General features: G+C 50.7%; 1 protein-coding gene across 1 annotated transcript in view; it reads right to left on the bottom strand.

Annotated features, from left to right (window-relative positions):
- Positions 1 to 236: 236 nt before the first annotated feature.
- Oprd1 (opioid receptor delta 1) overlaps positions 237 to 12,335 on the bottom strand; it is a 34,948-nt gene continuing 22,849 nt past the window's right edge. The window contains exons 2-3 of the mRNA XM_057784171.1: positions 7,289 to 7,638; positions 237 to 4,321 (exon numbers count right to left, since the gene is read on the bottom strand). Of these exons, the coding sequence (XP_057640154.1) occupies positions 3,780 to 4,321; positions 7,289 to 7,638 (892 nt within the window). The 3' untranslated portion in view covers positions 237 to 3,779. The remainder of the gene's footprint in view (positions 4,322 to 7,288; positions 7,639 to 12,335) is intronic.

Raw genomic sequence — 12,335 nt, 5'->3', positions numbered from 1 at the left:
GAGTTCGAGGCCAGCCTGGTTTACAAGAGGTAGTTCCAGGACAGGCACCAAAGCTACAGAGAAACCCTGTCTCAAAAAACCAAAAACAAACAGGCAAATGGGGGTCGTGCTACTTTTGCCCCCTCTGCTGTCGAGAGGATGAGCTGAGTCACTGTGCCCAAAGCACTTGGCATCAAGCCTGGTGCTCCACGGCACTCGGCCGGTTCTCGGCCTCCCCCACTCAAAGCTTGTGGTTTTGCCATGCTTGTGGACCTACCCATGCTTCCCCCACTGTCTGCCTTCTTGGTAGCCAATTCCTATGCATCCTTTAAAACCCCCTGGCCCTTTGCCACCTTTTAGAGAATTGCTGCAAACGTGTTTAGTTAAACAGGCACTTCCCTGGAACACCCTTCTGGGGTTGCCACTACTTGTCACACAAGCATGCAATCCCCTGCGAGTGATTCGCCTCCCAGCACTGGCTGGAGCTCTCAGAGAGAAGAGGCATGGCTGACTATTTCTGAGTCTCAGTGCCCAGAGTGCCCAGTGAAGGAAGACTTCAGTGTGCTTACATTACCTTGACCACACATGGTCTGGGCCAGCCTCAGCTGATTCCAGAACAAATGTCTGTTAGTACCAGAAAGGGGGAAAAAGCAGCCAGATCTTGTTGGATGTGGTAATGCATGCCTATAATCTAAACACTTGGGAGGTGCCACAGCTTGCCAGTGTGTACACGCACAAACACACGCATATGCAAACAAATAATAAAAAGAAAAAAATTAAATTGGGCTCAGTGGATAAAGGTCCTTGCTGGCAAGCCTCATGACTTGAGTTCAAATTCCTAGAAACCCACGTGGTAGAGAGAATGACCTCTCCCAAACTGTCCTCTGACCTCCACATGTGCGCTGTGGCAGGAGCAATGCCCCCACAGAGACACAATCAATCAATCAATCAATGCTTAAACAACTTTAAAACCTACACTCTGGAGGCTCCAGCTGGGAGATCAGGAGTCCAAGACCAGCCTGGGCCACAAACAGACAGACATACAGACATATATACATACATACATACATACTGACAGACAGACAGACAGACAGACAGACAGATAAATTGAGTTCTCATTTCCACAGGCAAGAACAATGAGGGAACTAAAGCAGCTTTACAGCCTGCCCTGGGTGGGACACAACGCTAGAGTCCTTGCAAGGAAGACACACAGCCCTTACTCCTGTGTCACCTGCTTCTGGAGTCTGCCCCTGTGTATTTGTCCCCTTCCCTTGCTATTCTCCAGTAGCGAGTGTCGTCTTTTGCGTGGTGACCACCTCACCACCACCACACTCAAACAGAATCTCTGGTCCATTTGGGTGGCAAAGGTCATTTATGTGGCTGGGTTGCAGGCTATGGTGGCTGAGCCGGCCTGATGTCAGTGGTGACCATTACACCGCATCCCGGGTACGGAGATCCCAAGGTTCTGGGCTTTTAGGAACTTCCCACTGAGTAAAGGATGTGCTTTGTCCATCGAGGGAGCCTTCCCCGATTGCCTAGCTCCTGCCTCCCTGGAAGCTGGTTCAGTCCTTGCTGGAGTGACAGCCTCCAGCTTTTGTTCCAAAGAAATGGCTGTCAAGAAGAAAAGAGGTATATTGTCTCTCTCCTTTTTTTTTTTTTGTTTGAGACAAAGGCGTCAATTTCTTTCCATCTGTCCCAAAAAAGGAAGAGAATTAAATTTGTTTTTACAGGGATGTCAGCAGGCTGCTTCAATACGGAGTCAGGCAGATTGCTCAGGCAGTGGGGGAGGCACGGGGGACAAGGGAAACAATGATATCCAGGGGAGCTGGGATCCAGGAGTGCCTGGATGCGTTCCTATGTCCACCCTCAGCAGCTTGAAGGGGGCAGCGAGGGCAGAGGAGAGACCCAGGGGGCAAACGGAGAGGCAACAAAGGGCCATGCCGACGTCATTGCTATAAGAAAAAAAAAACCTTCTTACCTTAGTGCTTTCAAAGTTGGCTCCTACTTGGGCAGCTCCAGTCCCTGAGAGCCACTAACACCAGACATCTGATGGGCAGGGGAGGAAGGGGAAGGAATTCTTCCAGGTTCTTATCCAGGGTCCAAGTATTTGGTAGTTCTGATAACCCCCACTCACGCTAAGGTACCACACGTGGTGTGCTCAAACAAGGGGGCATCTCTGGGCTCCAGTCCTGATCCAGACACTAGGGCCCAGCGAACTCCAAAAGTATCCACCCTCAGGCTCCACGACTAACCTGGAAGCAGAAGCCTGCCTCTCTTTCTAGTCTCCTCTAACAAACACACACTTTTGTTTTCATTTGGTTTTTGAGACAGGAACTCACTCTGCAGATCAAGCTGGACTCGAACTCAAAGAGATCCTCCTGCCTCTACCTCCAAGGTGCTGGGATTAAAGGCGTGCACCACCATGCCCAGCTCCATTTTGTTTTTGTTTGTCTTGATATTTTGAGACAGCATTTCATCCTAGTTGTCCTGGAATTAGCTCTGTAGACCAGGCTGACCTGCCCCAGCATCCCGGTATTAAAGGCATGCATCACCACTGCCTGGCCACATGTTTTTTTTTAAAGACTTATTTTATGTCTATGAGTGTTTTTCCTGCATGTATGTGTGTGCACCATGTTCGTGCCTGGTGCCCACAGAGGTCAGAAGAGAGCATCAGATTTACTGGGACTGGAGATGGTTGTGAGCCACCAGGCGGGGGCTGGGAACTGAATCTGCGTCCTCTGTGAGAATAACGAGTGCACCTAAGCCCTGAACCGCCTTCTGGCTTTACTTCGGTTTCTCGACACTAAGGCTTGCTGGGTTTTGGAGTCCCAGAACCTTCTCGCTCCTTCCTGAGCCTCAAAGATCCTGTTAGAACTTGATTCTGGGGGCCTTGCTCCAGTATTCGGTGAGCCACTGCTTCTGCCCCACGACCTGTCCTCAGCCCCACGGAGTCGCCAGGCCATGGATGCTATTCAATTCAGAGTCACCCATACGGTTTATTTTTTGTTTGTTTTTGCTGTTGTTTGGAGGGTTTTTTGTTTGTTTTGTCTCATTGATCCCAGAACCTCACACAAACACCCTGCCACTGAGCTACACCCCCAACCCTCTTTACTTTTTATTTTTAAGACACTCAGGTGCCCAGGCTGGCCTTTAACTCTCCAGCCTGCGCCTCCAGCATCACTGGGATTACACATACCTGCCCATCAGCCCAGCTTGTATTCTTTATATAAAGAATTAAATTGGACCTAGCCTCAGCGAGTTTAGTCGGTCGGTTAGTTAGAACGCGGTGAGAGTCTGTTCTCTTCTCCAAACTGAGGCCCCCACCTCTGCCCCGCCCCGGGAGGTGCGTTTATCTCCTGACCCTAAAGTGCCCTTCCTGACTGCCTGCCTGTTGGGTCTCTTCACCTTCTCTAAAAAGAGTCTGCTCCCCATAATACAAAAGCCCAGAGATCGCTGCCACCATCCTTCCTGCCCCTCCTGGTTTCTAGAGCTGGAATCCTCAGGTCTTGGACTGAAACTGGGTGTTCAAAAGGCCAGAGCCTGGGGCTGTCCCAAGGCTTGAAGCGCTGCTCCACTGGATCCAGTTTAGAGCCTCAGGTGTCACTCTCTCTCTCTGGAGTTGCCAGCTCTGCCCCCACCCCTCCAACCCCATAGCCTAGGATCCCTCAGGTCCCCTCCCTGCCGGAGGCCACCCCTCTGCGCAGGCCCCATTCCAGCTGCCCAGATGGTGGCCCGGGCCTCCCAGGGGGCTCGGTGTGGCCGCCAGGTCACTTCACTTGGGTGGGGTGCTTAGCGGGAGGTCAGGCGGCAGCACCACCGCCAGGGCCATCGGAGGGGGTACAGGCGGTGACGCGCTCACGCGCGGTGGTCTGGCGGCCACGGCGGAGGCTGCCGGGTTCTTGGCGGCCGCAGGGCCCGCGACAAAGCTGGCGGAAGCAGCGCTTGAAGTTCTCGTCCAGGAAGGCATAGAGCACGGGGTTGAGGCTGCTGTTGGCGTAGCCCAGCGCAATGCACAGGTGCAGCGCGGCCACCACGAGTGGGTCGCGCCGATTGATGTCCACCAGCGTCCAGACGATGACGAAGATGTGGATGGGCGCCCAGCACACTACGAAGGCGCCCACCACCACCAGCACCATGCGTGTGATGCGCCGCAGGCTGCGGTCCTTCTCCTTGGAGCCCGACAGCAGGCGCACACTGCGCAGGCGCAGCAGCATGAGGCCATAGCACACGGTGATGATGAGGATCGGCACCACGAAGGCGAAGAGGAACACGCAGATCTTGGTCACCGTGTCCCAGTACCAGCTGGGGCTGGGGAACTGGAGCATGCATACCACGGCTCCATCTGAGACCGGGAAACAAAGACAAGGGTCAGAGGTCTGTGTGCCTAAGGGGCCCTGTCTGCTTGTTCCCTTTCAAGATGATTGACTGATGCCTAGATTGTCCCTTTACTTGCTGAACTCCTTCTTATGCTTAAAGACCCCAGGATTGTTCCTCATCTGGGAGGTCCTCTTCTGTGTCTTCTCTCAGGCCGTTTGTAAGCCCCTATGTCCTTGGACGACATTAATAATTTATCGCGGCCTGGTAAGGGCAGTCATGGTGCTAACTCAGCAAATCCCCTACTACCGATTTCCAAAATCGCTCCAGTGAGTTGATTAATACTGAAGATTGATTCTGAGGGTGAGTTAGGGCTGGGGATGTAATTCAGTTGCTAGAGTGCCCAGCATGCCCTATGCCCTGGGTTCAATTCCCAGCACTGAATAAACTTGACCTGGTGGCACATGCCTATAACCCAAGCACTCAGGAGATTGAGGCAGGGAGGAGCAGAAGTTCAAGGCCATCCTTGACTACATTAACTTCTAGGCTAGCCTGAGCTATATAAGATCCCCCTGCTCCCCCCAAAAAGCCTGGGTTAGGAGTCTAACTCCAGCCCAGATGTGTATGGCCTTGGGCAGACTACTCACTGTCTTCAAGTTTCCTTATGGTGAGGCTAACTGCCAAATGCACATTTATTTAGTAATGGTTAGATATATTTGTTCTCTGTGTGTATCTGCCACATACACATGTGGAGGTTATAGGACAATGTGCAGATCTCAGTTAATGTCAACAACAGCCCTGTACCAGGCGAGGTAGCTCAAACCTCCAGTCCCACCGGCTCAGGAGCCTGAGGCAGGAGCATCCCAAGCGCAAGGCTAGGAAAAGGTACATACCGAGACTATGTCCAAAAGTAAAATAAAACAACAGAGCCCTTCCCAACAGCCAGCACTGTAGAAAGAGGAAGGGAAGCATCCTGCTCCTGGAGAACAGGATTGGGCCACACGAGCGTCTCAGAGGATGTCTTAGGGTTCTGATGTAGGCCGGAAGCTGACCCAAGGGATGCTCCAGATCTCTTGGAGCCACACAGTAGACTTGCAGCCCAAGAGTCATGAGAAAGGGGCTGGAGTCCTTCAGGCTGTCAGGAGCCCCGGGGATGACTGAGGACCAGTGTGTCGTGTGAGCAATGGTGCTCCAAGAGGGAGGAGTGAGGTCCATTTGCCTCGGCTTCCAGCAAGGCTGCAGTTAATGAAGCGTAAACTGAAGGCTGACATTGAGCAATGGGCCCTGCTGCTCAGTTAAAAGCAATTGCTCAAAGTCTGTATAATGGCACTGGGGGTCTGCCCTTGTGGCCGTCAAGGTACCTACTGCGTCTCCCACCAACCCTCTTCCCTTTCCCTACCATGAGAATCAAGCTTCTACAGACTTCTACCAGGGGAGCAAAAGAAAGGAGAGACCTGAGGGCAGGAGCCTTAGATCAAAGGTCATTCCATCCAATGGCTGCCTGGGAGGCTGGAACTAAACCACCCGACTTGATTCTGTTTTCTTTTGATCAGGGTCTGGATATATAATATAAAGTGGCCTTGGATTCAGGGTCTTTCTCAGTCTCCTGTGTGCTGGGGTTATGGGCAGGTATCATCACATTGTGCCTCAGTCAGAGGAGGGGGATGGGAAGGAGAAAAGGGAGAGGTATCTCCTGCCTTGTCTATGAGGAGACAGGGCTCAGAGGTTGGCTGCTAATGCATAGGCACCCTTCCTTCCTTATGTCATGGTGGGGCCATGTGAGCAGTCAGCACTAGGAAGGGATGGACAAGAACACTGAGGAGTGGTCATGACTTCTCCTGATTTCCTTCTCTATGCACTGACCAGACACCAATAGTGGAAGACGTGGACACCTTCTCTGGGAGCCTGGGTTACCCCCAGACTATCCTCCTACCCAGTGGATTGTAGTGGACTGAGAAGTAAACTTCCATGGGTTGGGGATGTTTGTTACAGCAGCTACAGAGACGAGTACAGATACCCCAGGAGATGTGCCTGTCGCCACTCCCTGCGGACCACTCTCTAGGTCTTGCTTTGGTCATTTGGACAATGGTATTTTTTTTCCTCCTTATTTTTCTTTCTTTGTTTTTGAGACGGTTTTAGGTAGCCCAGGGTGGGCTAAAGCTAGCCATGAACTTTTTATCTTCTTGCAAGGTTTATGGGTATGCAGCACCTGATCTGTGCTGGGGATTGATCTGGGGCTCTGTGCATTCTGGACAAGCTCTCTACAAACTGAACTACATCCTCCCAGGAAGTCCCTCTCTCCAGGCTCTTAGCCCATAGCCCAGGCTGGTCTCTCAAGACCTTCCTGCCTCAAGCTCCTCATGTCAGGATTAGAGCCCTATATGTATTAGATACCCAACTTCCAGCTGTCTTCTTTTTAAATTTTTATTATTTTAATTATGTGTATGGGGGAGGGGATGGGCACATGAATGTGTGTGCCCACAGAGGTTGGAGGTATGAGATTCCCCCTGGAGCTGGGGTTACAGGCAGTTGTAAGCCATCTGATATGGGTGCTGGGAATCAAACTCGGGTTCTCAGAAAGCAGTGTGTGCTCTTAACCACTGAGTCATCTCTCCAGGCCCCGCAGTGGTTTTCAGAAGTGGGATAAATGGGAGTTTATGATGGGCCTGAAGATTCCGTAGCCTCTGCTGTTGATTGGCCAGTGACAATCATACCTTGACCATTTATGCATCTCCCTGGCCGGTATTATTCACAGTCCTGGCCAGTCAGTCCTTAAGTCTATTATAAATTCCTTTTGGCCAGCAACCTACCAACCAGACGTTCATCTTCACGACAGTCTACCACCCACACTCCCCATTGGCTGACTCTCCACCCCACTAGCCAATCCACTCCTTTCATTGCTCTGTAACCCCTCCCACTTGCCCAAATAAACACTGAAATTCACAGAGGTCAACAGGTGGTCGGGACCTCTGTTACAGCTTCCTCGCGCACTCACCCCGCGGTCGGGTCACTGCCATGACCATGATGGGAACCCCAACACCTGAAGCCAGGACCCAGATGCAGATGTTGATCAGCTTGGCCTTGGCAGGCGTTCGGAAGTCCAAGGCCTTGACCGGGTGGCAGACGGCGATGTAGCGGTCCACGCTCATCATGGTGAGGGTGAAGATGCTGGTGAACATGTTGTAGTAGTCAATGGACAGCACCGCCTTGCACAGCAGCTCTCCGAACGGCCACGTTTCCATCAGGTACTTGGCGCTCTGGAAGGGCAGCGTGCTGGTGGCCAGCGCATCAGCCAAGGCCAGGTTGAAGATGTAGATGTTGGTGGCCGTCTTCAACTTAGTGTACCTTAGAAGGAAGAGCACGGGTGACTACCCACTTCGTGGATTTCAGTTTTCATTACACTGGGGGAGTAGAGGGAATTCATCAAAATTCCACAAAGGACTGGCCCAGTGTGGTGTCAATGCCTGTAATCCCAGCACTCAGGAAGCTAACCCACAAGGACTGGGAGTTCAGGACGAGCCTGGGCTACATGAGGCCCTTTCTCATTAAAAAAAAAAAAAAAAAAAAAAAAAAAAAAAGGGCCTTGCACCACCCAGCTGACCATCACTCCTTCTCCCAGAAGCAGATGGGTAAGGATCTCTTTGGTGCCTACGATCCCAGCACTGGGGAGGCTGAAGCTGGAAGATGATGTGTTCAAGGCCAGCCTGAGCTACCTATGACAATGAATGTGACATGAGGACCTGAGTTCGATTCCCAACACCCACATCAAGTGGCTTACAACTGCCTATAACTCCAGCTCCAGGAAGAATCTCACCTTGTCTCCAAAAAAGAAAAAAAAGGAAGGAAGGGGTCAGGGGTCAGGGAGTGTAAGGTTGTGAGAATTTAGTGCGATGATAGACAATGTAGCCCTGAGCCCAGGGATGTATAGAATAGAGTCTGTAGAATCTAGAATATATCAAATCTGGATTGTATAGAATGGATAAATAATGCACCCCTGAGCCCAGGGATTTATGCACTCAGGACACAGGCAGGGTGCAACTCGGCTGTCAGAAGCCTTGCCCAGCAGAGGTCAGAGGAAAACTTATGGAGGTCCGTTCTTACCCACCCTGGGGTGTTATCCATCTGTATAGGATGCAGTTAGGAATTAGGCCATTTTCCTAGTCTTTGGGGAATATGATTGTTCAGCTTCGAGTGAGGGGTTCTGCTGGGACCTTACACCTTGAAGTGTCCTCTGTGGTAGCTCGGGGCTTCTGGTTCTTTCTTGGTTCCATTCAGGCCTCCTAACCCCACACAACTGGACCCATCCCACTGTGAATGCCATGGTTCATTCCCTTTCCTGTCCCCGTGCTGTGAGGAAGGCGAGCCACATTTACCATCACACATCATAACCCAGGGTGTGAGACGCCCTGAACACTCCCAGCATACTTCACGCTCTGGGCTGCAGACAGCCATCCACAATGCAGCAGGCCCTTGCATGACCAGCATATACAGGCGTGGTCCCTTAGGTACAGGGCCTGGGCTGGGTACAGGGTGGTATGGAGGAAGCTGTTCTAGAATAGCACCGTCTTCATAAAAACCCAGCCACAGGCTGGGAGGCAGAGACAGGCAGTTCTGTGAGTTCAAGGCCAAACTGGTCTACAAAGGGAGTTCCAGGACGGACTCTAAAGCTACAGAGAAACCCTATCTCAAAAAAACAAAACAAACAAACAAACAAAGCCACAGCCATACTGGGGCAAGGTAAGAATCGCTCTTACACCTTGGACTGGTAAGAAAGGGAAGGGCAGGCTGGGATTAGCGATTCCTAGTGTTTCAGGTTATAGCTGGAAGTCTCTGAGAGTGGGGAAAGTGAGTACCCATCATTGTAATCCTAGCATCAGGAAGCTGAGACAGGAGGATTACAAATTTGAGACTAGCATGGGCTTCATAGCAAGACCCTGTCTTGGAAAAACAAAGAAACAAAGCCAAGGATAACCTTGAACTCTTTTTTAAAAATAATTTATTTAATTTTATTTGCATTGGTGTTTTGCCTGTGTGAGAGTTTCAGATCTTGGAGTTACAGACAGGTGTGAGCTGCCATGTGAGTGCTGGGAATTGAACCCAGGTCCTCTGGAAGAGCAGTCAGTGCTCTTAACCACAGAGCCATCTCTCCAGCCCCCATTGAACTCTTTTTGTTTGTTTTTTGAACCCTGTCTGTCCTGGAACTCACTCTATAGACCATGCTGGCCTCGAACTCACAGAGATCCACTTTCCTCTGCCTCCCAAGTGCTGGGATTAAAGGCAGGCATGCACTCACCAGGCCCTGCTTGGTACTTGGTGTTTCTGAAGGGCTAACCAAACTTTCCTCTGTTAAAAATTATCCGTGATGCAGCAGATAGTTTTTTTTTTTAATTAAAAAAAAAAAAAAGGCTCCCCTCATTGTCCTCCAAGACCAGCATCTGTCCCAAAATAACTACTCTTTGCTCTGAGTCTGGAGCAGAGAAACTTTTCGCTCGGAGAATTGTGAGTCTCGGAAGTGTCTTCATCAGGCTGTGGATCACAGCTGTGTGGGAGGCGGTCTCGAGCCCACAGCTGACTCGTCTAATTTCTCTGCTCTTACACGGAACAATTCGAGGCTGTTCTTCGCCTGCTATTTTGATTTGTGATGGATCCTTCCATCCCCAGAGGGGGCTGGGCTGCTGCTGAGTGAGAGCCAAGGCTGCTGGGCTGGTCCATGTGGGGCTGAAGGGTCTCCCTCTCTCTTGTCCTCCATAACCACGCCCTGCCCTGGTGGCCTCCTTAGGCTCCTGCTCTAGCCAGAAAACAAATCGTACCCTATTTCTGCTCTCAACCCCCAGGATCTCCCCAAAACACCATCTATGTTCTATAAGTGGGCTCCAACTTTACCTCTGGGGTCCAGGCTCCCCAAATCTATTTGACGAATGTCCTGGGTCACACTAACCTTTCTGCTATTCCTCAGACATGTCAGCCCAGTGCCCCCTCAGGACTTCTGGACTTACTGCCATCCTCATCAGTCAAGTGCATTGTCACTCCACTTGGCTCATGTCTCTTTTCAGACCGCCTCTTCTGAGAGGCTCACTCCATCACCTTCTCTTGGGCTGTGTCTTTCTAGCACACACCACTGTCTCGTGTTTTCCCTGACGGAATTCTCTTTACTCCCAGGACTCTGGCCTCTCTAGGTTCCCCAAGTTAGAGGATTTGGACCATTCTTTCCCTGGAAGCAGCAGGCTCCCCCAGACAAGTATCATGTCTCATACCAGGACTCGGGGTGTCACCCCGGAAAGGCAGATCTGCGTGACCCACTATGTGAACTTCCACAGTCCTCACCACCAACCCCGCAGACCGACATGCCTTCCCATGTCTGGTCACGTGTGAATTCCTCGGTGGGGCTGTCTAGCAAGCTGTTTTTCCTGGGACACACCTCTGTGGACAATTTGTCTGGTGGACCAATTTCCAAACTACAAGCACCAAAAATTACAAAGTTGTATTCCTGCCAACGTAACACAAAGTGCAGAGTGTCAGAGTGTAAACACCACCCTCTGTCCTCTCTCTCCTCCGTCCTGCTCCCCGCCAGCATCCACGGCGAAGGCTTTATCTGTCCTCTCGACTATTAGATCTCAAATCCTGAGGTCCATCCCCAGGACCCACATAGTAGAAGGTAAAAATCAACTTTTGCAGGCACACCATGGCGCATATGTCCCCCACCCATACACAAAGAGATGTTTTTAATATCCTGGAGCTAGGGAGACGGGCTCAGCAGTACGGCAAACTGACTACTCTTCAAGAGGTTCAATTCCCAGCACGCACATGGTGGCTCACTGCTGTCTGGAACTACAGTTTCAAGAGGATCTGACGCCCTCTTTCTGCCCCCCATGGGTACTGCATACATATGGCACAAATACATGCAGGCAAGACACTCAAACACATAAAATAAAATATAAAAATAAAAAATGTCAAAGAAGATGCTTAGATGATGTTCTCATTTGTCATCTTTAGACAATACTTCTTGGACTTTGCATGTGGTTAAGCAAGACAATGACAACCCCAGAATCTCAGTGGCTGTACTCACCAAAGGTTCGTGTCTCACCTCACAGTCTGCCCAGCTTTACATAGACCTCGCATTCTATGATGTAGTCCTGGGTTGCTCCACTTTTCAAACCCTGTCATTTTAACCCAAGTCCTTCCTGAAGCCAGGAGTCGCGACCCTGCCACCTGCAGGGGGCTCAGTCTTCTCTATGCCCAGAGAACCAGATAAGCATTTCAGAAAAACATCCAGGGTTTGTTTTTTTCATTATGTGTGTGTTTGTGTAATTATCATGTTTTAATATTCATATAGAGAGTCTCAATATGTTGCCCAGGCTGGTCTCTAATTTGTAGGCTCAGAAGACCTTCTCACCCAGCTGCTGAGATCATAGGTGCACCATGCGTGCATGCTAATTTCACCTGCATGGAGGCCGTCAGGCTTGGTGGCAGCACCTTACCTGCTGGGCCGTCTCAGCAGCCCAGCACTGACATTCTTCTTACGCTAACTGTCTGCTTCTGTATCAGAGCCCATCACGTGTCCACTTACATTCAACTGTCTACTTCTGTATCAGAGAGCACATCACACATACACTTACACCCAACTGTCTGCTTCTGTATCAAAGAGCCCATCACATGTCCACTTACATTCAACTGTCTACTTCTGTATCAGAGAGCACATCATGTGTCCATTTACATCCGTGTGCAGATTTTCCCCCTAAAGTCAGCGGCCTCTTTTTCTTTTCTTTTTTTTTTTTTTTCGAGACAGGATTTCTCTGTGGTTTTGGAGCCTGTCCTGGAACTAGCTCTTGTAGACCAGGCTGGTCTCGAACTCACAGAGATCCGCCTGCCTCTGCCTCCCGAGTGCTGGGATTAAAGGCGTGCGCCACCACCGCCCGGCCAGCAGCCTCTTTTTCATCATTGGCTTTATTAGTTTGAATTTTTGAAAGCCCATTTTGGTCCAGGCTGACCTGGACCTCGATATAACTGAGGATGACCTTGAATTCCTGATCTCCTGCCTCCAC

This window comes from Chionomys nivalis, chromosome 11, assembly GCF_950005125.1.
Source record: "Chionomys nivalis chromosome 11, mChiNiv1.1, whole genome shotgun sequence".
NCBI classification, from domain to species: Eukaryota; Metazoa; Chordata; class Mammalia; order Rodentia; family Cricetidae; genus Chionomys; species Chionomys nivalis.
Note: the sequence above shows the minus strand (reverse complement) of the source record. Positions and strands in the feature narration are given on the sequence as shown.